This window comes from Clarias gariepinus, chromosome 21 (genome assembly GCF_024256425.1).
Source record: "Clarias gariepinus isolate MV-2021 ecotype Netherlands chromosome 21, CGAR_prim_01v2, whole genome shotgun sequence".
Taxonomy (NCBI): domain Eukaryota; kingdom Metazoa; phylum Chordata; class Actinopteri; order Siluriformes; family Clariidae; genus Clarias; species Clarias gariepinus.
Window position 1 is genome coordinate 9732304 of NC_071120.1, and position 26596 is coordinate 9758899.

General features: G+C 40.3%; 1 protein-coding gene across 2 annotated transcripts; it reads right to left on the bottom strand.

Moving 5' to 3' along the window:
- Positions 1–1300: 1300 nt before the first annotated feature.
- cemip2 (cell migration inducing hyaluronidase 2) lies at positions 1301–24896 on the bottom strand. 2 transcript variants are annotated; one of them, XM_053480838.1, is made up of 25 exons: positions 24695–24896; positions 23214–23309; positions 22113–22440; positions 21647–21787; positions 20998–21565; positions 17029–17198; positions 13688–13876; positions 13029–13198; positions 12732–12929; positions 12411–12616; positions 11478–11547; positions 10236–10364; positions 9639–9727; positions 8314–8445; positions 8190–8225; positions 7683–7838; positions 7335–7512; positions 6560–6775; positions 5978–6189; positions 5442–5624; positions 4455–4674; positions 4077–4178; positions 3831–3976; positions 2045–2151; positions 1301–1634 (listed from the first exon to the last, which is right to left on the bottom strand). In XM_053480838.1, exons 3-25 carry the CDS (start codon positions 22417–22419, stop codon positions 1447–1449), a joined length of 4113 nt encoding a protein of 1370 aa, XP_053336813.1. In that variant the 5' UTR covers positions 22420–22440; positions 23214–23309; positions 24695–24896; the 3' UTR covers positions 1301–1446. The 2 variants fall into 2 exon arrangements, with proteins under 2 accessions (XP_053336813.1, XP_053336812.1); XM_053480837.1 differs by lacking the exon at positions 23214–23309.
- Between the last annotated feature and the right edge of the window lie 1700 nt (positions 24897–26596).

Sequence of the window (26596 nt, forward strand, 5' to 3'; positions counted from 1 at the left end):
TATAATGAGTTTTAAAATGATTTAAAGGCTAGTGTTTGAGAAGGCGCTCTGCACAAGTGAGCATTAGATAATCGCGTTATTAGTTGTGTATTTACTATTAGTCTGCTGTCTAATTAGCCTTAAAGTACGACAACGCTATCCACCTTCAGTTTCTGACTCGAACGCATCCTGCTCCTGATAACCTGGCGCAGTTCTCAGAATGTATCTCTTGTGCCAAAGATTCAGTGCCATTGCCACCTTCAGTGACAAAATCGTCTTGAGAATGGCATCTCAAGAACTCCGTATCCGTCTCATCAGCACATCATTGAAACACCGATCCCCGGGTCGGGTCTTAAAATCATCGACCTGGCAGTCGCAGCCCTATCAGACATCTCAATACAGCTCTAATAACTCTGTCTGCACACTGAATAATAAGTCATTGTGTCTGGAATTATTCTGATTACATCATCAGACAACTTGTATTTGCACGAACGGGGTTGGGGAATTCTGAGAAGGAAGCGGATCTGAAGGAACAGTGCTAAATTAATACAATCTCTAGTCTAGCTGCATATTGCAGAAAACACTGCTAACGTTGTTCTTTAATACATTCCTCTATCAGTTTAGTCACACATCTGGAAGCCGTGTAGCAGCCGCTTCTCAGAGTGAAATCTGAAGCGCACGTGCACTCCGTGATGAGAATAGACCATCAAAATTTCTGGTTTCTATGAGTTGTAGTGTGTCTACAGGTTTGAAGCTAGATTGAATCCTACACCTTAGAACACTATAACTGATTTCACACTGATGAGTTCTGACTGGTTGTGTGTTTGTTCTGCAGGTTGGTTTAGTTTGGTAAGTGTGTGGATCCAAAAGTCTGTTTTTTTGCACTTGTTTTTACCGGGTGTGTGCAAACGTTTTGTTTTCTACTTGTTTTGACAGTTTGTTAGCATATGAAAGTATTTTGGCTGTGTGCTCACACAAGTCTTTGTTTTTCACTTGTTTTGGCTGGTTAAGTGTTTGTTCCCATCTTGTTTCTCCTGCCCAAGTGTTTACGTTCTACTTGTTGTGTTTCCCTCTGTATGTAGAAGTTTTGGTTGTTTGGATGCTTAAGTGTGTTTAAGCTGAAGAATTATTTGTTTTTGGCATTTCCTCCACTATTTCTGACAGTTGAAATGTTTCAACATCCTCATGGCTGTGCCTTCTTTAAGCATTTTTTTTTTTTGCTGTACAGTTGAATTCGGATTTTTCCTGCTGATAATTTGGTTGAATTTTTCCAGTCGGTGCCACAAACTACGAAACATACTAGGACATGAGACACACACAATATCACTTGAACACTTGAAAACACGCACACAAACACACACACACAGTGTACTCTATAAAATACCCCCCCGAAGGTGTTTTGTTCGCACCAAATAAATAAAGTTTATAAATTCACATTCAATCATTTGCGTTCACATTGTAAGGTCTTTAACTCCGAGCTTTCCTCAGCAGTTCTAGATCTTTCCGTTGTGGTAGCTCTGTTCCAGGAGGGCACGAATATTCATTTAAGGAGAGAGGGAGATATTTTTCCACGACCTCTTGACCCTGGTTCATTAGGAACGAGACCCATGGTGGAGGCGATGATGCTCCCTGGAAGCCAAAGAACGAGAGACTCTCTAACAAAAACAAAGTGAGAGAGAGAGAGAGAGAGAGAGAGAGAGAGAGAGAGAGATCTGTCAACAGTCCAAAAAAACTGTTCCAACTGGCATGCTTTCTGTAGCACACAAAACATTCTCATGGAAAAATCAATGTTGAAATATAAAACCGTAGTGAAATCCTTGATGATTCATGTTTATGATGTCTTTTTTTTTTTTTTTTTTTTTTACTAAAATCTGTCAAGTTCATTTATTTATATACTGATGTTTTCCTTTTAAAATTTTGTAATGGTCTAAATGCTGTAAGATGTATACAATGTATAATTGTTTAGTGGTATTTATAACTTTTACTTAAAAAATAATAATAATAAATAAACGGTGCAGGTTCTGAAATACAGTAAGAGAGTTTCTGTAAATCATTCACAACAAACCTTTCCCCTGCAGGTCTGCCACTTTGGCCGCTCCCAGGGGGACGAGATACTGGGCGACACCAGCAAATCCATTAGGTTTTCCTCTTGAGGCCAGCAGGACAATTGACCTGGGAAAAAAAAATAAAATTATAAGCACTTCAGTGTCAAAGAAAATACCATTTGCTCCCACTGTTGGTTTGTTACAATCCTATAGAGCTTGTACAGCTACGTCACACTGTCACTCGATTGTTGTCGCACCGACCATTTGGACAGTCGTACTCGCACCACTACAGTCATCAAGCTGCTCAGTGCTTGTAATGAGAAATTCTGCTCTATGTAAGCAATAAATCTTCTAGACAGCCATTTCTAACAATGTGTCAAACAATTTGATATGGTGATATGGTTTCTATCCCATCCTCCTTCAAACCATAAGGACTACAATATAAAGTGAATAATATTTTAAAATATTACTTATGCTTTTAAGCTGTTATCTGCACTAAATGCACAACAACTGATTTAATTTTATTACACTTAGTACAGGCTGTTCTGCTCCTTTCACATTTACTATGTTCAGAATATAACCACTTTTAAATAAAGTCTGGCTGGTTTAGTTCTTACATATATCATTGTTTGTTTTACATCTAATAAACCTCTCGCTCCTGGACTTACCCTCAGGTATTCTGCACAAAGTTAAATCTGATTTTCATCGCCCTCTTGCTCGTTATGTGCATCACACAAATCCATAAAAGTGTGTTTTCAAGCAATTTCTTCTTCTTTGTCTTTTAGCTTTTCCCTTTCAGGGGTCGCCACCGCTAATCATCTAAACCTATCCTCTGCATCCTCTTCTCTCACACTAACTAACTTCATGTCCTCTCTCACTACATCCATAAATCTCCTCTTCGGTCTTCCTCCAGACCTCCTGCCAGGCAGTTCCAACCACAGCATCCTTCTACCGATATATTCACAATCTCTTTTCTGAACAACACCTCAATCTGGCCTCTCTGACTTAGTTTTGAGCAACTTAGGTCTTAAAAAAAAGTTGGCAAATGCTTATACATTCACAACAGACAAATTTCTTAAGACAACAGTTTCTAAAGGGGTTTTTGCATGAAGGTTTTAATTTATCACTTCAGGTAATAACTATTACCCTGTGGGTGAAACTGTATCAAATTGGATTTAAATATATCACAATGATCACATCATTTTCTTTCACATCAGGGTAATAAACTTTATAATCCCTGACGACATGACCATCTTTCACTCGCACTAGACCGCCAACGGTGACTAATTACTGTATGTCACTTGCACTATATCTCTACAGTCAGAATGGCACTGCTGCAAATAATTATATTAATTTTAATGAAAGTTGCTATAACTGTGGCTCATCAGGCATCCGACGATTCATGGAAAATGGGCAGAGCTGTAAGATAAATAAATAAACTGGCTGATTTGGGTCAGAGGAAGTTGGGACATCATATTCTCAGCTGAATTAGTTGAGATCTTCATTAATGGCTCCAACAGGAGTTCAGCCAAAATGAGTCGTCCAAGCTGTTTTAAACCTCCAATAAAAACTAAACCTTCCTCCCGTCTCAACACCGCCCTCTCTCACTGATCAGACACAGAGACCTAGTTTTAGTCTAAAAAAATTAACAGCACCGGTCTGTAAAGAAGATCAATTTCACGGTCTTCAATTGACCCATCAACATTTTTAGTAGTGGGATAAAAACACAAAAAAAAACAAAACAGGGAGAACATGCACGGGAACTCAAACATGATCAGTTGTAGGCGACTGTGCTGGAAATCTTACCGTGCTGGAATTTCAGCTTTGAAGTACTGCTCCATCCTGGAGTCTGGCTTTACAAAAAACAAATTCTTGAGGACCTTGCCAGTGCAGGAATCTACGGTGACAACGAGGAAGCCGGTTTTAGTGAGGTTAAATTGTTTGGTGTTTACCTGAAGAAGAAAAAACAAACAAACAAACAAAAAATCCATATTAGTGCTTTAGGTAAAATAAATACACTTTCCTGTACACAGTCAGCCTGTTATTACTCACAGTGATGAAGGCTTGCGTGTCGTTCTTTTCCTCATCGGCGACACTGAGGGATTTGATCTGTGTTTGGAGGTAGCTGTTCCAGGGGTCGTTAGAGAAAACCAGCTGCAGAAAGACAAACACCAGTTGTTACGGGTTATAAAAGAAACACTTAAGGGCATGCTGTTAAAAAATAATAATTAACTAGAGTGTTTGAAATAACAGCACGAACGAGTGAGTTCCCGTCTGAAGGTCTTTTTTTATGTGCTTGTAGTGTGTAATTATAGATGACCTTAGCAAGAGAAGTGTAAGACTGAGCATTGTTGATCTATAAGTATAAAGATTTGGTACAGAATATTGATGGGTACTCGGCCCCTAGTGAAGCCTATTGCTGATTATTACCTTTGAGGCCCCGCATTTGTTGCAGGGTTGTGTGACGGGTGAAGACATGAGCACTGATGCTTTGGGCTCCCTGGTGTACTTGGGGTAGGCAGCAGCGGTGCAGTTACAGGTTTGCTTAGTGCTCGTGGTGGCCGTGATCTTTACTCGCTCGCAGCCCCGGGTAGAGCAGTAACTGTGGCCATTACGGGGATGCCGTGCTCGAGTGTACAACCAAAGCAAACTAAAAAAAAAAAAAGAAGATCATCTCATCCGTCATGTGTTTTTACTGTGTCTATAGTATGTACAGTGCTGAGAGAAAACCTAAAAAAAGTGAAACATGCTTCCTGTACGGTAAATTACTAAACGCTTACTAAAGCGGTGCTGCTTTAATTAAAATTTAAACAGGATCTTATTTGAGTTTGGCCCCTCCCACTTTCCACTGACAGTGGAAGGTTTTTCTTGCAGACGCTGAGACGTCAGAAAACAGTCAGATGGTGTAGTGCTGATAGTAATCCACAAGAACAAGATTAACCTGCAGGAATCCCATGATATTTCACATTTCAGAAATGCGCTTTACGTAAAGATTAATAAAAATAAATGTTTAATTTGTGATTTGTAAGAGCAATATGGGTTTTATTTATATTGCTGGTCATTCAGCAAAGGGATATTGTGGCTGTAAAAAGAAGTTGCAGGACGGGTTTATCCTTACTCACAGATTCCTCCGGAGCTTAGCGGCTATCGACTCATTATTAGACAGATAGGATGAATTCATTTAATTGGGATACTTTTATAATGACATTTTAAGATACTTTTGCTGTTTTATCAGCACAACACTTAAAATTTATTCACAGACAGTTTTTTTTTTTTTTAAGAATTTTAATTTCTAAAAGTAACAAAAGAAAAAAAGTGGTGTTTTGGAAACTCGTGACAGTTTTTCCTTCTTTAATAATCTGGACTTCCAAACACATTTTTTTCTACATCAAATAGAGGCCTGTTTGAGACTTTTACCCAGTATCCCGGTCGAAAAAGTACTTCCTGTCCTGTTGGCGCTTTTCCAGCTCAGCCAGAGAGGATACGGTGCCGTAGTCTTCCATGCCATCAAACATGTTTTTCTGACGGTCGTAAATGTCCGACATCACCTGGAAAGTCGTGTCTGAAGGGTAGCAGAGGCCAATGAGCGCCCAGTCGCCTCTACAATAACACCACAACAAATTTGTTTGGTTTGTGTTAAGGATAGTTTAGAATAAATGATTGCTTATTTTCAATGCTTTAAGGATCTAAGTCAGAATGTCACACAGTTAGAAACTTAAAGATTCACACAGTCGACAGTCAGTGAGTCAGAGAAGAAGTGAGAAGAAGTCAATAAAGTCAAAAAGTCAGTAAAGAGTTTAACACGGCTTTAAATAGTCTAGTATCCTGCCAGTCAGGGGTTAACAAGGCACGGACAGTCAAATGAACAGGAACACTTTGGTTGTAATAAAACTTTGTGCTAAACAACGAAACACAAACCTACACTGTTGTTTAAGGTATGTGTCTGTGCTTACTGGTTAAAGTTGGTAAGTGAGAGGACGATTTCTTTGGGCGCCTGGCCATTCCAGTGCAGCGTATAGCTCTTGCTCAGCATCAGAACGGGCTGGTACTGCTGGGAGAGCGCCGTCTGGCTGTTAATGCCCCTTAACACTAAGGGCTTATCCGGATACTCGTCCCTGATGATTGACAGGCTCAGGTTGGGCACACCTTGCGTCTTTATGTACACCTAAAATTAATGGAGTAGAAGAAAGAATTTTGCACAATTTATGGATATTTTAATTTGATCTTTAATTTTAGGAACAGATTCATAAAATCATGTTATTTGTCTTTCATACAATCATGAAATATTTGCTTAAATGCTTGTACCAATAAACAGTAAAGATTTTACCAGCTTATATTATAATGATCAATTTATTCCATAACATTAGATAAAGAAAAACTAAATGCTGAGATTATATAGTTACAGAGTATTATCTTTTAGAAGAAAACAAGAGGTTTTTTTGCATTATTAGACTGGATTGGACTGGATCATTAGATTGAAAGTTACTGCATTTGGAAACACGACATTATTCAAGATGTCAAGTTTGTCTCCTCACCTGAGCATAGCGCCCGCTGCAGACAGACCCGCTCCACTGCGGCATTTTCACGCAGTCAGGGTGCTGGAGCAGGAAGTTGTCAGCTCTTACCACATACGTGTCGGGGTAACCACTCACTGATCCATCCAGGTCATGGAAGATTGAGTTTTTGTCTCCGTCCAAGTCGTTGTCCTCAAACCACTGACCAGGACGACCAAAAAATGCCCTGAGGGTCACCTGGATACAGAAAATGGGTTGCTCAAAAGTCAATAAAGGTCAACAACAAAATTCTAACCTATATATATATATATATATACATATATATATATATATATATATATATATATATATATATATATATATATACATATATATATACACATACATACATACATACATACACACACACGCACACCTTCTGCCCAGCGTACATCTCTATACACACACCAGAACCTACACGATACTAGGCTTACTGTATATGTATCTTTTACACAATTACATTTTATAACTTTAAAGTAACACACTATTACGCGTTCGAAGATGTGCTGAAAAATAAAGTGCACACATCTGGACACATAAGAGTGATGCCACCAGATGGTGCTTTTGCCTTTTTTTTTAGGTACAGGCTGGAAGGAAGATCACTTAAACTTTATAGGTTTAAAATGAAAGAAAAAATAATTTTTTTTTTATTATTTTTTTTTTATAAAAACACACACATTATATATATATAAAAAACCGGGTGCTTAAGAATAAGTGTGTGTGTGTGTATGTATGTGTGTGTGAAATAGAGACTTACGCTGGGCAGGAAGGACAGTGAGGACAGGTTGTTTCTCGGTGTGAGCTGCCAGACGTTTTTGAGGCTGAAGCCCACGGCTGTAGTGAACCGATCCGGAGTGGGCACGTACGCCGTGAACGTGCTCTTCATCAGCCGAACAGGTCCATCATAGATCTGAAACCCGCGGATGGGAAACGTCCTGTACATGACCCAAACAAGCATACACAAGGTTATAAAACTAAAACAGATTTTATATGTATATATAAGCACCAACAAAAACAGTTTCTAATGAGATATCGTTTCTATAGTAAGATCAGTTTATGGCACTGATCTCATATAAAACATGTTTTTGTGCTAAGTCTCTCTCACTTGTTTCGTGGCAGTGTCCGGTTGTAGCCGTCCACTCCTCCAACACCCCAGTATTTATTCTGTCCTCCGCTGGTGCCGCGGTTCCTGCTCTCCCCTACAAACAGGGACTCGGACACCTCCTGACTGGCGCCAATGTCTTTAGGATAACTGCCATCACTGACACACAGGAGAAGAGAGAGAGTTGAGATGTACTACTGCAGTCATTATTTAATACTATCTACACAGTTTTGTGCATGCAAGGTGGAACAGTACTACTCCATTATCTTATCCTGGGAGAAGTCAGGAACAAAGTGATTGTCAATCAAGCATGCTCAATAGAATACTAGGACACGCCCACTAGGATTGGATAAATGGGATTTAAAGTCTTTCTGACGTGAAATCTTAATCATTTATCTGTTTTAGCCATGCTACAGCAAAATACAGTATGTTTGAATAATGAGGTCACAGCCAACACACATCCACTCACAGTGACACACACACTTAAATACACACACATATATACAGTACCTTGCAAATGACAGTCCAACACCGTTATCTGCAAATCTGTGGCAAAGAAAAAAAGTACAGTGTCATGTTGTATTATTCATTTGTCGCACCTTTCTTTTGATTTATTTATGAAGATGTCACCAACCCAGAGTTCCTTATGATGATGTCACCACCACGGATCCAGGCGCCGAGGTCGTTGTTCTTAAAGGAGATCAGCGTGTCGATAAGCGCGGCCACGCGCGGCTTGGTAGGGTCCGAGTCCAGATGGGGACGAAACCTGAGTCATGAACGAACACACACCTCATACAACTTCTTCAGGTTTTAAAGCAATTTCACCTGTAACAAACACACACAGCTACCTCAAGGTTTTACTGTTCACTTTTACCGAAGTTAGAGTGAGTAAGTGCAGAGGAAACTGCATCTACACTAATTATGTTGTTCTAGTGAACATCGGTCTCAGGTGTATAAACAAACACACACACATTCAAAAAGGACACATGTTTCCAACGAGGAATGGCCCATGAAATTTTAGACCAAGACGTATAAGAGCTTAATATAAACTCAAATGACTTGTACACACAAACATAGTGGACACAGTACATATATAAAAAAAATAATAAAAAATAAACACTAAATATAAATGACTGCAGATCAATTTCTGTTATCCGATATCACCCAAATGAGGATGGGTTCCCTGTTGAGGTTTGTTTCCTCTCAAGGTTTCTTCCTGTTGCCATCCTGGGGAGTTTTTCCTTGCCACTGTCGTCCTCAGCTTATCATTTTGATTCATACACATTCACATTTCATACAAACTTGAATAATAATTTTTTTAAAGCTGCTTTGCAACAATGTCAATTGTTTAAGGCGCTATAGAAATAAAATTTTACTGAATATACAGTACTGTGAAAAAGTATTTAGCCCCTGATTTTTTTTGTCACACTTTGATAGATCAAGGTCATCAAACTAATTTTAATACTACACAAAGAACCTAGACAAATAAAAAAGGCAGTTTTAAAATGGCGATTTCATTTATTAAGAGGGAAAAAAAGCTGAAAAATGTGAAAAGGTTTTCAAGCTGTGAAAATGTAATTAAAACAATTCTTGAAAGAAGCGTGGGCCCAAATTCCTTCACAGCGATGTGAATGACTCACTGGCAGTTATTGCAAACGCTTGATTGCAGTTGTTGCCATCAAGGGTGGCACAACCAGTTATTAGGTTGTGGGCCAATTACCTTTTTACACAGGGCCTGGCAGGTTTGGACAGCTTTTTTCCCCTTAATACATGAAGTAATCAAAAAATTAGCATTTTGTATTTACTCGAGCTGTCTTTGTGTAATATTAAAATTACACAATGATTTGATAAGCTCAATAATTTAAGTGTGACAAATATTCCCAAAAAAAACAACAACTTTTTTTTAGGTGTGTGTGTGTCGGGGAGGGGGGGTGCATTTTGTGTGTGAATGATTCAGACCTGGCGTTGTTGTCGAGGCAGAGGTATTCGCGAGGATCTGCAGCGCTGGAGTTTGTCGTCTTCACTCCTTTATCGATAAAAAGACCAGCCTGGAGAAAAGACGGCATCAGAGTAACTTATTTTGATTTGTGTTTATATTATTTATGTGTAACATGTAAAATGGTTAACAGATTGTCAAAGCAGAAAAAACAGTTTACATTACAGCCCTCATCAATCATAAGATTAGAATGAAGTGAGTCCCCTCTGAGCCCCTCATCAGTTAATTTCCTACAGACTAAGATGATTTAGTTATGCTGTGTTTCCATTCCCTGACCTGTTAATGTACACTGAAAACAGAGGTCTATTATAAACTGTGTGCGCGCGTGTGTGTGTGTGTGTGTGTGTGTGTGTGTGTGTGTGTGTTGGTGAACTGCCACCCAGTTTATTTAAAAACAGTGGCATGTTTCCAGCAAACAAAACAGATGGCTAGTTTGTGCACCAGCACAAATAAAAACACTGTAATCGATTCCACATTCATGTTTGTAGAAGCTATAATTGTAAACAGTAAAGTTGGTCTGAAATCCGAGCTGCTTTAGTTGGTTCTCGAACCCGTTTTACCTTGAAGTTGGAATGAACTCTGTTGTTGTAGAAAATCCCCAGCGGGGTCAGTTCAGCTTTAGTCTCGGGAACGAGCCCATTAGAGTCTCCTGTCGAGGAATTGTGAAAGATGTACCAAATTCCTGCATCCTAACCAGGGACAAAAAATAAGACACGCTCTTACTTGAAATTTTTTTCTTACATAAAAAAATAATTATAAAATTGCAGATCAAGATGGCATCATGTAGAACAGCCAAACACATGGATTTAGGAGAAACTTTAAAACATGCTTGCTATCTCCCCGTTTACTGTAAATATAATCACATGGCTCTTTACCCATGTTACCCGTTTCCACCATCATAGAGTGCACAATTTTTATTTTCTCCCTCTCTCACTCTCATCGCCACTCTTCTCTTCTCAGCAGAGGACTCCTACACTCTAATAACTGTGGGATAAACTGATGCCACATGCCGGTGTTTACATAACCCTCTGCTAATAACGCGCTGAGAAACTGGCACGGGAATGCAAAATGATTTTTACTGCCAAATAAAATTTTAATAAACAAGGTGGAAGGAGGCAGGAATCTCATAATCTGAGATAACAAGTAGTATTCCAGTCACAGGACTTTAAGCCCTACTGTAACCCAACAAGATCTTACATTTTATTATTATAAATATATATATAAAATTTCAACATAATCCAGTTTAACCTAGGATGGTAGACTAAGAGGCATGCCCGGTCAAGCACAGCAAAACAGGTTTCGGGTATGGCTTCTCTACATGTCAGTTTCGATAAAGGAGGTGTGACTTATACCCTCAGTAGACAATGCATGGACCCTGTTCTTATCTGTTTTAGTAAATAAGACATGGACACATAGTTGCCAACTATTTCCTGGTTATAGAAACAAAAAGCTGGTATTTACAGAACACTAAAATAATAAACATCTATTTGTACTGAATTGAACTTTTAATAATGTTCAGCTGTTAATTGACACAGTTGACATGGTCACCTGTAGCCTGTATGCGGACCTGAAGGCAGATTCTGCATCCTCCCTTCTAAATTTGTTTGCTGTTATCATTTTAATGTCACAACTCTTCAATTAAGAAGCCCCAACCTAAACTCCTAAATGACTAAAGCTGATTAGACTGGCCTTATCACGCTAGTCAGCCCTTATCACACTCGGACTTTCTGTTCGTTCGTTCTTAACGATAAACTTGCAGTTCATTCTCTTAGGAGTAATAATCGATAGGAGGGTTGATTCACCTGCGAGCCAGCGGCTGCGTTGTTGATCAGATTGTTGTTTGGGTTGGCGATCCAAAACGTCGACACAGCCCTAAAAACACGAACACACAAATTAACACCAAAATCACATACGGACAGAGCGCATCATTCATTGTTTTAAATATACTAAAAGTGTCTGTGAATGATTAACTAGCTCATCAAATCAAATCCAGGTCTCTAGAATGAATATTTGATCCTCAAACAGCTGTTAAGCTTGATTTAGTTTCATTATTTTGTTTCGGCATGCTGTTGTTGAATCTTTCATCAGTCCTTATCTTAATTTCTTTGTCATGAATGACTGACTGTCTGTATGTACATGTATACTCTATCTGTACGTTTGGTACGTGTGTTTATGAGCAGCATCTGTTTGTCCAAGTAAACAAAGGCTGATAGTGCTAATAGACAGAGAAGGAGATAAAGAGCAGACAGAATTGAGGGACTGTGAAAAGAGGAGACGGAATAAGCGATGTAGAGAAAGACAAATGTGAACAACGTCATTTAAACGTGTGTACAGTGAAGTATCTCAGGGTGTACACAGTTACTTCCAATGACCTCATAAGATGTACAGCTTGCACTCGGGTCTGTAAAAGTCAGACTGAGCTCTGGTGGTCACGGGACTGACTGACACATCTTGTGTGGAGCATAACGGAGCTGAGGAATAAAATAAAAGCTAATAAAACACTAATAACCAACCGCATGCAGAGTGAGATTTAATAATGAGGAAATATAAATTGCATGATGTTGGTTAAACTGCGCTGAAGTAACACTACGCTTAATTCCCAACCTTTAAAAAAAATCCTTGTGTAGTGAAGATCAACCAATTACCAATTACAAGAGGCGGGACTCGCCAAACAAATTAAAAGTATAACTGATGAATTTTAAGGGAGGTGTGTGTTTCTATGAGAGCGCTCGTACTTGCACTCAGTGGCCGGTGAAGGTGTGTATCCCCCGTGCACCCGATCTCGTATTTTGATGCACAAGGTGTCGTTGCGCTCCGTGGGCAGGATGGTCCCTGGCCTCGTCACTAATCCCAGGTTATGATAAAACGTGTTCCTCTGCTCGGTTCCATCCGCCAGGAAGAAACAGTGACCCAGCGTGTCGTATCCCACCGTGTCCCTGACCTGACGAAAAACAGCAAAGGAGACACACATCACTAATGTGTGAATGTTTTAATGGCCTCCCGCACAGATACTGTGTTTCTGGGAACATCATTATTTAAGTTTTGGCACCACCCACCAGTAAGCCGTTGGTAGCGTGGATGGAGACGCAGCGGGAGAACGAGTGATGGATGGAGAGTGAGTCCAGGTAGGCGCTGTTCTCATCCACATCTCCGCACATGTGGAAGTGGACTGGGTTGCTGTCCCTCTCTGCCTGCTGTCCCATATGCTTCAGTTCGACTTGAGACATGTGCACTGAGGAGAAATTTCCCAGAATCTACACACACACACACACACAAAAAACACCAACAATACAAATTAAAAGAGAACAATCCTAATTATGACAATCATAACTAATCGTTCTAAATCGCCGGACCTTGACGTGTCCTCCGAAGGTGTCATGGTTGTAGTACTGACACCAGTTGTTGCCGTAGCAGGAGCTCTCCATCTCTCCATGGATGAGGATGTTCCTAGAGAGAAGGGCGACCTCAGCGCGCATGTCCACACCGTCCACAATCTCGCCCATGTGAGTAAACTGAGGCTTCCCTGAACCACAAACACACACAAAAAAACTGCTGAAGAGATACGAGTTGTCAGCTGCATATGTAGCAGGAAAGACTTCAGCTAAGAACTTACGTTACAACAAACCTTCCTTTGTCAGACTGTACCATAAACTCACCCTGTTAAAGTGATGTCTTTAAGTGAGAAGAAACAAACAGATTTTTTTGCTGTTGTTTCTCTAATGTTTCACAAGAAGCACAATGGCACGCTAACACCAACACAAACATCAAAAACATCTCATGTATATATCCCTGGAGGTCCCTTAGCCTTTTCCTGTCTCTGAGGAAGTTGATGTCTAAGTTAGTAGTCAATAGATAGCACTTATCTCTTCTGATCTCAGAAATGGTCCCATGTCTATTTGCAGCATTGTTTATTTTATTTGGGATGCACATTGAAAGTTACATTAGTGATGGAGTATAAATAGAGAGAATCACACACACGCGAGCGAACGCGAACGCACGCACCCTGTCTCACCTTGTATCCGAAGCTGTGTTCTGCCGCAGTGGGGGCAGGGCAGCAATGTGAACTCTTCAGCCTGGTGCATGGAATAATCAGTACTGGCGACCACGATGCGATCTCCTGGCCTCCAGCTGCTTACGTCATCCTGCACGTTCAGGATCACCTGGTCCACCACGTCCACCTGGAATCCTGATATGGCGAAACCTGTGGAGACAAAAATAAATAAATAAATTAATTAATTAATTCCTAATAATAATACTTTGGTCTTTCACATACAAAATTTCAAGATTAATAAAAAATAAATATATTAATAAAAATAATATATATAGAGCGGCATTATGGCCCATAAATTGAATTCTAGATTATTTTTTTAGACAAAATTTTCGATTTCAAAACAATAATTAGCATTAGAGGGTATAGGTTTAGGATAAGATTTTTTTATTAAGCAAATTATTATGAACTGCTTATTTAGACTAAAAGTGCAAACTTACTTTCACCAACAGGTTTTCTTGTTATTTTAGATAAACAGTAATCATGTTTATTTATTTTATTTTTTTATTAATCTAGTGTAAAATTTTACCAGTCTTTACAAGTTCTGGTTATTTTAGCAAAATATGAGGGATTGGTAAGATGCAAGCTACAGACCTGAATTAGTTCTATTAAAAAAAATAGAATATAGAGCTGCACTATTATTTTAAAAAAATTACAATATCAAGTCATACATATTTGCGATCTCATTTCTGAATTACAGCGATAAACTTGTGTGTATTTTTCAGCATTCAGATCACGCTGTATCACGAGTTCACTTATTTACTTTACAGCAACCCCGAATTGCTGCATCAGTCAAGGTTTCCTCATTTAAGGCGCTCCGCTGTCAATCACATAACGTGTTACAAGGAGGTGGACCTAAACAAGCTAACCAGTGATCAGGAGTTGGAGTAGTATACTGTTATTTTTATGCCTAAAACTGTTTTGCACCCTGATTTTATTTTTGTTCACTTAAACCACGCATACCCGATGTGTCTCTAATGTGTATGTGTGAAACAGTTACACCCCTATCGCACCTTAGCGGTTTGACTCGCGGTGCCTAACATCACGTCTCACCGCAAGTCAAACTGCGAAGGTGTGATAGGGGTGTAACTGTTTAACACATACACATTGAGCGAACACATTGTCCGACTGGAATTCAGCGAGCAGAGTGTTGTGATATTGATCATACAGTTTGACCACAACAGCGAGTGACGCCTAACGGTCCACGAGGTTCCAAGAAGACTTACAAAAATTAAAAATTTAATTTTTCGTGTGGAAAGGTTAGAAACAATTAAAACGCCACACCACGTGGAACCGCATATGTAAGATATGGGTGTTTAATTTTTTTCAGTTGTTGCATTTATCATGGCATAAGTTGATTGGGCATCTGTGTTCTTTATCAATATATGGTAAATGTCTCTCACACACAAACATGCTAAAAACTTTAATACATACTACTGTATGATCAGAGACAGGCACGTGCAGTTCTAATTGGGTTATAACGTAAAGTATCAGATCATTAAATCTGCCGTATTGATGCGAGCTGTTACACAGAGACTCTGAGAACTGTGTGAAAACTACAAAGGAAGTTTACTGAAAGTGTGTTAAGACTGAGCGATAAACCCTTTCACAACAATAAATTCTACACCTTAAACTATGTATTTAACCACATACTACCCAAATCTGTTACATTTACCTTATATTTATTATAAAATAATAATAATAATATAAACTAATACACTGATGAAGTTCTGTAGTTGTCTGATTATCCACAATGCACAAGTGCCACTTATTAGTTATTTTTATATATTATTGTTAATATTATTTTTGTGTTTAACACTTAATTTACATTTAAATAGAGGAAGGTGACTTTTATTTTAACACGAGAGTTGAAAGTCCTGTGCAGAAACACTTTTTTGCCTGCATTTGCACTCAATGCTTTTTGAGAGAGAGAGAGAATCATGATCTCAATTCCCATGAAGAAAAATCATGATTCACATTTTGTCAAGAATAGTGCAGCCCTAACAGAATATATCACATGCAACTTACATGCTAAATAAAATCAAACAGATGCCTGACAGCACTTTACATGTTTTTAGCAAAGAACACCAGACAAGGACTGGGACAGGGGTTTATCGCAGAACTACAGAAACTTGCTGTGCCACACCAAAGTGAAATTGTGAATTTTTTTTTTAATTTTTCAACATTGACATAAACCATATATTTAAATTAATCGATAATGATTAATTACGTAGTTCTTATGTATATACAAATGAAGCTGATGAAGGACTTAGCACGGACACACCCTGTTTCTCAGGAGCAGTTTTTATGACATCTACATGTGAACCACACTCATTCCTGCACCTGGGTTCGCTACTTGTTTTTACACGCATCTCTATAAAGTAGTAATTACAGTATTATAGCGTAATGAAGTTGTGCTGTTAAACAGTAGGGTTAGGGGGCCATTACATGACTGATGAAGAAAGTTCAGATAGATGTTAGTAAGTTTAGAAGAAAAAAAAAAACTAAAGCGATGACCCACACGTCTTGTGATTTACAAAAAGTTTGTAATTCTGTGTGTCCATGTTAATACAACAGCAGCTTTAGAAGCTTTAGTTCAATTCCCTGTCTTTCTTTTTGACGCAAGCAACAAAATCAAGAACTTGCATGATGCACGGATTGCTCAATCTCCACACACAGACGCAAAAACATCACCAAAAAACACACACACACAGAGCTACTATCAAAGAAACTACAATAGCACACTGTCCTTACATCGTGTATAGCTCCCCGAGGCGAGCCGATAATGGCTATAATAAGACATAATTGATGCTGTAACGTTCCCAGACTAAAGAGCTGTCGTTCTCGGAGGGTCAGCCTGGTTCATCCTCTCGCCATGAGCCGCTCATTCATCAGAGATTATTCGCATTAATAGCTGGAGGTGGGATGAGTCCAGCGTGGCACAGAAAGAGCTTGATGCACAGAGCTGTCTTTGTGTATCAGAGCTGGTAATCAATGACGTCGTTACAGACGCTCCGGTTTACGCTGGAAAATTTATTTAATTTAACCGCACATGCCGTGTGATTTATTCATGATGTATTTGCAATTATAAGATTAAGCAAGAGGAATAACGTACTCGCAGCAGGAACAAATCAGCTGCGCTAAATAAAACCACTCCTTCGAAAAAGAAGTGTGTGTTGGGTCTTAAGGTCGAGACGTTTAGTTTGACATGATTTAAGACCCTAGCATTTCTCCAGCTTCTGGAAGCGCTGATGATCGACAGCACAGGTACAGAAGTTGTGATTTTAAGTGATTTAGTGACTTGCCGTTCCGCCACTCGCTGTAAGCAGACACGAAGAATCGCACACCGTCCACGGTGACAAAGTCTCGGCGGGCGAGCGCCTTTCCCCCGGTGTCGTGGTTCTCGTGCTCGCGTACGTCCTCTGAGCAGGAGCCGTTTCCTCCACCGACCACCGACACCAACGCCCAAGCCTGCCTGCAAAAGAGAAAATAAAATACAATTTTTAAAAAAGAAAACAGATGTTAAATAAACATTAGAGAAACTATCCGGGGTAACTCGAGATCACTTTCGAAAAAATTTTGATCTTGAATAATAGCATCTCACATTGTTCAGTTTCTGTTTCTATACACAAAGCCTTGCCAAAATAAAAAAAAAGCTCGACATTTCAGAAAGGACCAAATTATCGGGCTGCATCAAGCAAAGAAAACAACTAAGGAGATAAAATTACTGGAACTGGGTTATAAACCCCTAAAAACATTATCAAAACCTGTAAGGATGGTACATTTATGTTGCAGAGATGTGGTTGGAAAAAAAGAAATCATGAACAGAGATCACTTAAACACTTTGCATGGTAAAAAACCAACAGTAAAAACCAGAGGTATGTTTAATAGTGAAAATTAGAGAACTCAGGATTGAACAGCTGTGTGTCCATAAGAAAAGCACTTGCTAGGGGGAATAATCAGGAAAAAGTATTCAGTTTGCTAGGCAGCATAAATATTTGAATTAAGAGCGATGAAAAAAATCATGTCATGCGGTCTGATGAGTTCAGACTGACCCTAATACCAGAGTGATTGGCGTGTCAGTGAAAGAAGAAAAGCACATGAAGGGATGCACCCATCATGCATAGTGTCCACTGTACAAGTTTCTGGAGGAAGTGTAATCTGGGATTACTTTATTTGCTTAGGTCTGGACTTAGCAAAGTTATGTGGCAATAAAAGTCAGTCAACGACCTGAATGTACTTAATGACCAGGTTATCACAACTATGGAGTTTTTTACCTCATTTATGGCACAGGCGTATTCCAGGACTCCCGGTTGTAAAAGGAGTGCTTCTGGGAGTGTGACCACCACATGGTGTCTAATCAAAGCTCAAGAGGACTGAATAAAATCCTTAAGTGTGCAACTTCTGTCCAGCCCTATTTATTGCTGTAATCAAGATTAATAGATACAAATGATAAAGTTGCACTAATATGCATCATCTTTTACCTCATTCTTTCTGATTAAATCGCCCAAGTTCTGCCTGACTAAATAGAGAATGCAGCAAATCCAGAGTACATTCAGCAGTGTGTGTCCTGAACCTTCAGCCTAGTATCAAGTCTCATAGTGCCTGGACCTAGGTTTCTCCTACGACTGGCTCTGGATTTGGATTCAAACATTCATCTAGTCATCTTGCCCTCAATTCTGAAAACTTTCCACAATACTGTGGTGTATCTAGACTATTTATTCCCAGACATTCCTTGTTATTTTAAAGAACCCCATGATCCTGATGCACGTTTAGGACATGAGCTGGCCATTCTTCATTGTCTTCTTGTGCTGAGAAGTGCTGAGCTCCCCGCGCTGTGGAGTGTTGACACTGATTGGTCAGCATTGTGGAAGTGGAAAGGGCTCTGGCACACTACAAGTGTCAGGCTTCATGAAAGATGTCAACAAATTGATCTCTTCCTTCCTCAAAAACACTTCAGAGCTGCAATGCCAACTGACTTTCTAGCACATTAAGCAGCTTAGATTATGCTTGATGATTAACACATTTAGATTATTAATAACCTATATTAATATTAGCTTATTACCTAGAAATAGCATATGTATGTTATGCCATGCTTAAATGTCAGCAGTTAATGACATATCCTTCCTACACACACACAAACACACACGCCCACACAGTGCAGTGCAGTGCAGGATGACGTCAGGTCTTTGACAAAAATGCAACAACTTTGTGTGCAAGGGACGTTAAGAACAGAAGTGCCACTGGCATGAAGTTTTACTGGGCAGTTAGTCTTTATTTAGCTTTTTATTTCTGCTATTAATGCTACTTTTAGACTCCTTTCGACTTCTGTGAATTCTTAGTCACACTTTATTTCTGCTTCAGTAGGTGGTAGATGCGAAAAAGGCCAAAAAATAAAAATAAAAATGCAAGCAATAACCCAAAGAAAAAAAAAATTCTAACAAAGAAAAGTCCACTAAAATACGATACGTAAATGTCAATCTTCCTCCAGAGAGACCTGTGTCTAAAGTGCTAAATGTCTGCCAAGATTAAAAGTAAACACGCTTCCACTCAGACATAGCATTTTACAAAAACAAGACGTCAGAAGATCAGGGGAAACGATCGGAATATTTTGTTTTTCCGATCAAAGTCACACCAAAAGCATGCAAAGACAGCCGTTTCCCGCTGAATGAAAAGAAGAGTCACCAGGGTATAGTGCAGCATTCGGACAGACCGCCGAGGCCAGGGCGGTGGTTTTCCGGAATATAACTGGAAACAGCACTGAGTTCCAGCAAACAAGTTTTAAAGTCTTAATCGGATTGCAGTGGGGGCAGTGTTTGCTGCCACAAAATATAAAAAGAAATATCACGCAAGTGTGGGCATGAAACTGGACCTGGATCATGCATTTACTTACTTTGATAAATGCTTAAGAGTGTTATCCCTGCTGTTGTTTTTCTCACGATGTTATGGAACATACTCGGTTCTGATTGTTCAGAAGGTCTTAATTCATGCATTAACATGTTAAATATTAAAGAAGGACTCTCCAGTGTCATGGATGTGTAAAAATCAGAGCTGGAACTTAAGCTTTCCAACTGTTAAATGAATGAAATATAATATGTGTATCATAATGAACTGAAGGCACATCATGGTCCAACGCCACGATCTAAATGTGAAGACTTGATGTTACTACTCTCAAAATAGTTTCAATAACCACAGTGGACTTTTTCAAGCCACAATAAGTGATCCAAGTTCCTTGAGGTTGGAATAATCACACCCCCAGACACACACACACACACACACACGCATACACGCATACACACATACATACACACGCCCATGACCCCCTAGTGCGTGCTGAGGTATCATAAAGTGTGTGTGGTAGGGAACTCAGCCTGGCGCAAGTTTGAACATTATGGTGCCAGATGTTTCTGTTTGTGCAGGGGGGCTGGTGGGGGTTTGTGCCAAGCCTTCAAAGGCTCTGTCAAGTCATGAAAAGAAAAAAAAAAAAAAAGGATAAGTGAGAGTGAGAGTGTGTTTAAGTGTGAGTTACAGAGAATTTTGGAGAAATCACAGAATGTGTGTGTGTGAGAATCTGGTCATAGTGTTAGGGCGTGTAAGCCCTTTAGTGCTCAATGGGTAGAATAGATTGCAACAGGCTTCTTAATGTCACTCCACACTGTGTGGGTGTAAGTGTGCCTGTGTGCATGTGTGTGCCTGTGTGTGTGTGTCCTGCCCTTTGTGCCTGTCCTGACTGTCAGGTCATTTCCAGTCATGTTTTTTGTGTGTTTTCTTTCTCAGACATCTCACACAAAACCACATAAGTCAGCTCATTTTTTAGCACACATCCTGGAAACGCGCCTGCCTAAGCCTCCAGTGGCGCTTTTCCTGTACAAATACAGAGAAAGGAAACATGGACCGGTTTTCTTCCATTTATTTTTTCCAAAGCAAGATGCCAGGATGAAGTTGGATTTAATGCTCCAAAGAAACTCGGGCCTATTAGTGACCCATTACACCGCGGATATGGCGAGCATCTCAATTGGTTCCACATTGGGGGTATTTATATGTGTGCGCACATGCATGCTATATATATTCCTGTGCTTTAAGGATGAATAAAATTTAAGTTGACATCAAAGCGTTGACTACACGTTGTCTATAAGACAGAGACATTATATTATACTGCTGTGAGCAATTACATACACGTGTATAAGAGCCCTTTAACCCCGTAACTTCCAGGACCTTTGGGCGAGTCAGGATTTCCTCCCATTTCCTATGATTACTTTAGCGTTACAGGATACCTGTATTTGAGCTTATGGACGTAGTGGCTGCCCAGAAGCTCCTGGACGGTCCTCTTGGTCTCATCGAGAAGGCTCTTTGCAGCCGAGTCACCCACGGCGAGAGTGACGATGCGCCCGTGTGGCAGCGACTGCAGCATCTGGGTCAGCTTTCTGCTGTCGTTCTGTGATTCGTGCGTGTCGAAGCGTTCGTTGCTCAGCAACGCGCCCGTGTCCTGGTCTACAACGCGAAGGTTGATGCCTCTGCTGAAGTTCTTTTCGAAGGTGTAACTGATTGCCGCCAGGCCCGTGGCGGGGACGGTGCGTGTTAGCAGAGTCCAGGACGGACGCTGGAGGCCGTGGAGCTCCAGTGTGCCACCGGGACGCACGCCGACAAACTTGCGTCCAAAATCGGGTACGGGAGACACGGAAGTGTCGTCTGAGCGGCCCACTAGCGTGATGGTGCCGTGCGAACGATAACGACACTTCGGGGCGCCGATGTAAAGTGCGCCTCCATCTTCAATTAAAATAAAGCCTGTTAGTAAAGTGATGTTGTTCGAACCGTCTTTATTATCAGCAAACACCACCAACCCTGTGAACACACAGAAATGGTTCAGAACATGCTATCGAGAGCTGCATTGCACTACACACGAGTCACATGATCATGCCTTACCTCCTGATTGGATGGTGAGAGAGCGCATGGTGGCTGATGCAATGAGTTTGAGCCGTTCTCCGTTACGTACGACCACATCCATTTTCGAGTTATTTCCGGGTTTCCATTTGCTCAGCATCAGGTTGTGGTCGGGACAGTTCTCTAAAGCACAAAGAACAAAGCGCTCATTCTTATTGCAACAGCTTATTGTTTCAGATGCACCCACAGTTAGACCTTTAGCAATATACAGGGATTTGCTCAGAAAGTGCATTAGCTGTGGTAGGCAAGTGTTAGACGGCATTATGTGCTAAATGCTTATTTAAAAGAGAAGAGGACTTTATTTGACAATTTTTAGGCGTTTGTTCAGTGGATCAAAAATCTCTCTTATGCTGTGCGGAAAGAGTATTTGTGTTTATGAGAACCTGCAGAAAGTTTACTAAGAAATGTGTTAAAAATGAGGAGAAATAAGTTTCTCAAAATATCTTACCATCAAGAACTTCTCTGGGGCTCAGACCAAGGACGAGGAAAAGCACGACGAAGAACGTGAAAAAACTGACTCCGATGCAGATGTAGGTGTTTTTCATTATCTGCCGGTTGTGGGCCTCCGGGACGTGAATGGCAGGCGATCGTGCTGGTGGAGGAGCTAACGGTTTTGGACGTGCTGGTGGTGGAGGCAGGGCTTTGACAGGGGGCGGTGATCTCATGGGTACGACCCGGGTCATGGAGTAAGGCGCTGATCCGTTGGATGGATTCATTGACTGGGGATGGCGGCCTGGGCCTCTGTACCCCTGCATGGTGCAGCCGGCTGGTGCTTTCTACGAAAAGAGAGAGGAGGAGCACAGAAAAAAAATAAATAAACAGTAAGCAAATCAATAATTTTCGAATAGGAGAAAATTTTCCATCCAGTTATGCAATGTTAATGAAGCTTCCTTTCAAGCTGCTGATTGGCACTGTTGTGTGTTTTGATGGCATGGGCCCATGTGTGAATGTTTTAAATTTTTTAAGGTATTTACACAAAACACATGGCACCTATTAAGTCAAACAGAAAGAGAGAGACACAGAGAGAGACAATAAGCGAGAGTCCCGGCCTGCTCAGTCCTCCATGAACACACTCCAAGGCCATGTTCACATAATCACTCAGCTTAAAGTCAGTTGTTCAGCCTTGACGCTCAGGTCTGAACAGAACGGCCTGTGTTTTCAAAATTAATTAACGTCACATTCTTGTGCCATCTTCATTTCATGAGAATAAAACCAAAACGTCTTCAAAATCACTCTCCTAGTCCCGGACAGCTATGGCGCAAGAACGTCTACATGCTTGCAGCTACTATAGTCTAATCAATTTTTAAAACCCTGACATGGTTACAGTGCACATGCACACACTGTCCAAGAATTCCTTTTTTATTTATTAAACCAAGGCCATTATTAATCAACAGACTTGCGCAAAACAAATCCTAATATTATTCTGAACATCTTGGATTATCGGAAGGACAAAGTATTTTCTCGCTCTTGGTGCGATATGAGGGCCAGGGTTTCGACAGGCCGTGTTTTCAACAACTATTAGCAAATGGCACAGCCCTATGACACATACCTCACAGTGTAAAAACAGCGGCTGGAAGTAAATGGAGGATAAATGCTGCTTTACGGTCAGACGGGTCAGCCACAGCTAATTATCCAATCAGATCATCTGGAGCCGATTAGGTACCATGTGAAAAAAAAAACGACAACATCGGGAGTTAATGCAGCTCAGGAAACCTTCTGTCCGGTGCAAAGGACGCAACAACCCATCCTATTGCTTTTGGGAATTATTCCGACGCCCATCAGGGACACATATGTGTTAAAGACCAAAAACACCAAGGCAGAACGATATTGTGACTATACAATATTGAGGCTTCAAATTCTAAGGCTGTAGCTTTGGACTTGATTCACACAGCAGCCAAAAGCATTTAAGAAACTTTACCTCATCAACGAAAGGTTTAGGCAGGGCCTGTGCCAACGACCCTATATAATGTGTTTTCAGAGTTATGCCGTACGGCTGACATGGCGTCTAATATCAGCAAAATGGTGGTCACTAAGTGATGTCTGACAAATCTGAGTGGTAGCTAAAACGATATCACACAATATTGGACATGCAGATTAGTCTAATCGGTGTTTCCAAATTGCGCGTAGTGTGTGAATAAGTATATATTACTCTCACTCGTTATCTATACTGCTTTATCTTGTACAGGGTCGCTGGAGCCTATCCCAGGAGCCTTGGGGCATGATCCAATCCATCGTAGGGCGCAAACACACACATATACTCTCACACTACGGGCAATTTAAGATCGTCAGCAAGGCTAATCTGCATGTCTTTGGACTGTTAAAAAACGGGGGAAACCCACCAAGCACGGGGAGAACATGAAAACTCCACACACACACAGACCCGGTGGGGATCTGAATTTTTTATTTAGCATTTAAGGCAGTAAAATGCTGTAGTTCCTATATAATCCTACATGTTTCACGCTCTAAACTATTTTACAAACTAAACTATTTACACAGCACAACGTCTTCAAAAAAACTATTTGTTTAGAAGTTTAACAAAACCTGAATCTGTCAGAATATGTATAAAATGGTGAAGCTTGCACTGCGACACAAATCGATTTGGTACCTTTAGGTATCGGTATCGTGATAATATCGTATCGTGTGGAACCTGGTGAGGGATATAACGTGTTGATTCGTGTCAGGACACAGTTTTATATTACTTCTGTTCTTTTCATTCTGTTTTTTTCCCTCTCGGTGTGATTTCTGTGAGGTATTCCGGGATTAATCTAAACAGCGCGAGCTCAGCTGCTGCGGGGCTTCATGTCACAGAGACTGACGGTTATTAACGGTTTAAATCTCTCGAACCGACCGTTACAGCAACGTTTAACTGTAGAGAACGATGCAAAAGTGCAAGTTTAACAGCAGTAAGTTGAAGTTTGTTGGTGGAATTTCCTCAGTAAACTCTCCCCTCGGTGTGTGTGTGTGTGTGTGAGAGAGAGAGAGGCGTACGGTTACCGGAGCGGAGAGCCGTTCTTCTCTTTCTCATCTTACCTTCCGCGAGACTCACTCCACGCTCGCGCTCGCCATCCGCAGGCCTCAGAAAAACAAATAAAATATATAAAAACCGTCCTATTAAGACTCTTCTGTGTGACTTCCGTTTATCTTTTCGGCTTTTTTGTAAAGAATATTTCAGGTTACATGTTTTTTGGGGGTAATTAAATCCACCCGCGCCAGCCCCTCTGCCCCCACTGCGCCTCTGAGAGGAAATGAACCAACAACAGGACCAGGCGCGCGCAGGGGGCTGGAACAGAGGGAGGGGCGGAGCTTCCGAGCGCATACGTCACGCCGCCCGTGCTTCAACGTGTACTCAATAAGATTGTGCATTTTATTTGTACGCCATGATTGTGTGTGTACGCATTAATAAACTCCCATTGAAAATTATTTTTTAGCCCAAAAAAATTAATAACTTGCAATAGTTTTGTAATAAATAAGTGAAACTAGCGGAATTTAAATAGCTCAACACAACTAATATGACAAGTGGTTTCTCCAAAGTCTACACAAAGTGCTAAATTGCCATGTGGCGAACGATTGTAAAAATGTATGAATCCAGGTTAAAAGAAGCTGGAGAACTCAGGTAAAGGTACCCAAAGTAGTGACGGTGGCGTCAAAGGTTAATGTGTCCGACCGTCGTCTAGCATTGTAACACAGTAGGTAGATGGATAGGATGGGTTGTTACAGGACTTTGTCATCACACCACTCCATCTAAAAACCTTTGTAGTCCAACTAGGGACCGTGCTGGCCAATGGTGATTACCCTATTGTATTTATGCCCATTTTCACAACCATCATAGGACCTCCGGTCAACACTCACACACTCATTCGCACATTTATTGGCAATTTCAGAATCCCAGTTAGTCTCACCTGCATGTCTTTGGACTGTAGGAGGAAACCGGAGTACTCTGAGTAAACCCACCAAGCACAGGGAGAACAGGCAAACTCCATGCACACAGTGCTAACCAGTACGCTACCATTCCACCCAATGGATGATTATTCCCCCCAAGTGTTTCATTCTTTAAACGTGCTATAATTATTGTTTTTTTTTTAATGCTTTAACCTATAACACATCATGTAACAGTTTAAATATAGTTGCACCCGAAATTTTTCAACCCCCATCAAATCTTTGTTTTGTGCAAAATTACTAACTTGCAGCTGTTTGTAATAAATCAGTTAAACAAAAGCAATTTAAATAGCTCAACACAACTAATGTAACAATTTGTTTCTCCAAAGTCAACACAAATGGACATTTTAATGATTGCAGTCTCATTTTCCTTCATTGAAGCACAGGTTTATAAATCAGATGTTGTCCCAAGCACAGATTAGATGCCTCAGGTGTACCTAATTTAGAAAATGTCAAATACCTTGACTTACTAGTGATTTGCTGCTGGAGAAGTTTGACTGCATGTCAGAAATGAAAAGAAAGTCAAGAGAGTTGTTCATGAAGTTAAGAAAAGAGATCATTGCCTTGTACAAACAAGGACAAGGACATAAAAAAATAGTAAAAGTAATAAATGTTACTAGAAATACAGTAGGAATCCCATTTCACAAGTTTAAAGTTAAAGGAACAGTAGCTAGACTACCTGTACATGGCAGAAAGAGGAAGCTATCACTGGCTGAATCTACCACATTCCTGAGGAGGCAAGTTTTGGGAAACCCTCATTTGACTGCAAAGTTCCTACAGAAAGCTCTGTTAGCGGCATGCACTAAAGTTTCACTTTGCACTATAAGACGCATACTGAACAACCCTAAGATCTACCCTGCTACTGACAGCACACAAAAAAGTCGGCTTCAATGTGTTAAAAAACCATATGAAAGGTTTGGGAATTCTATTGACTGATTCAACAAAACCTGAACTATTTGTGCGTATGAACCAGCAGTATATTTGGAGGAGAAATAA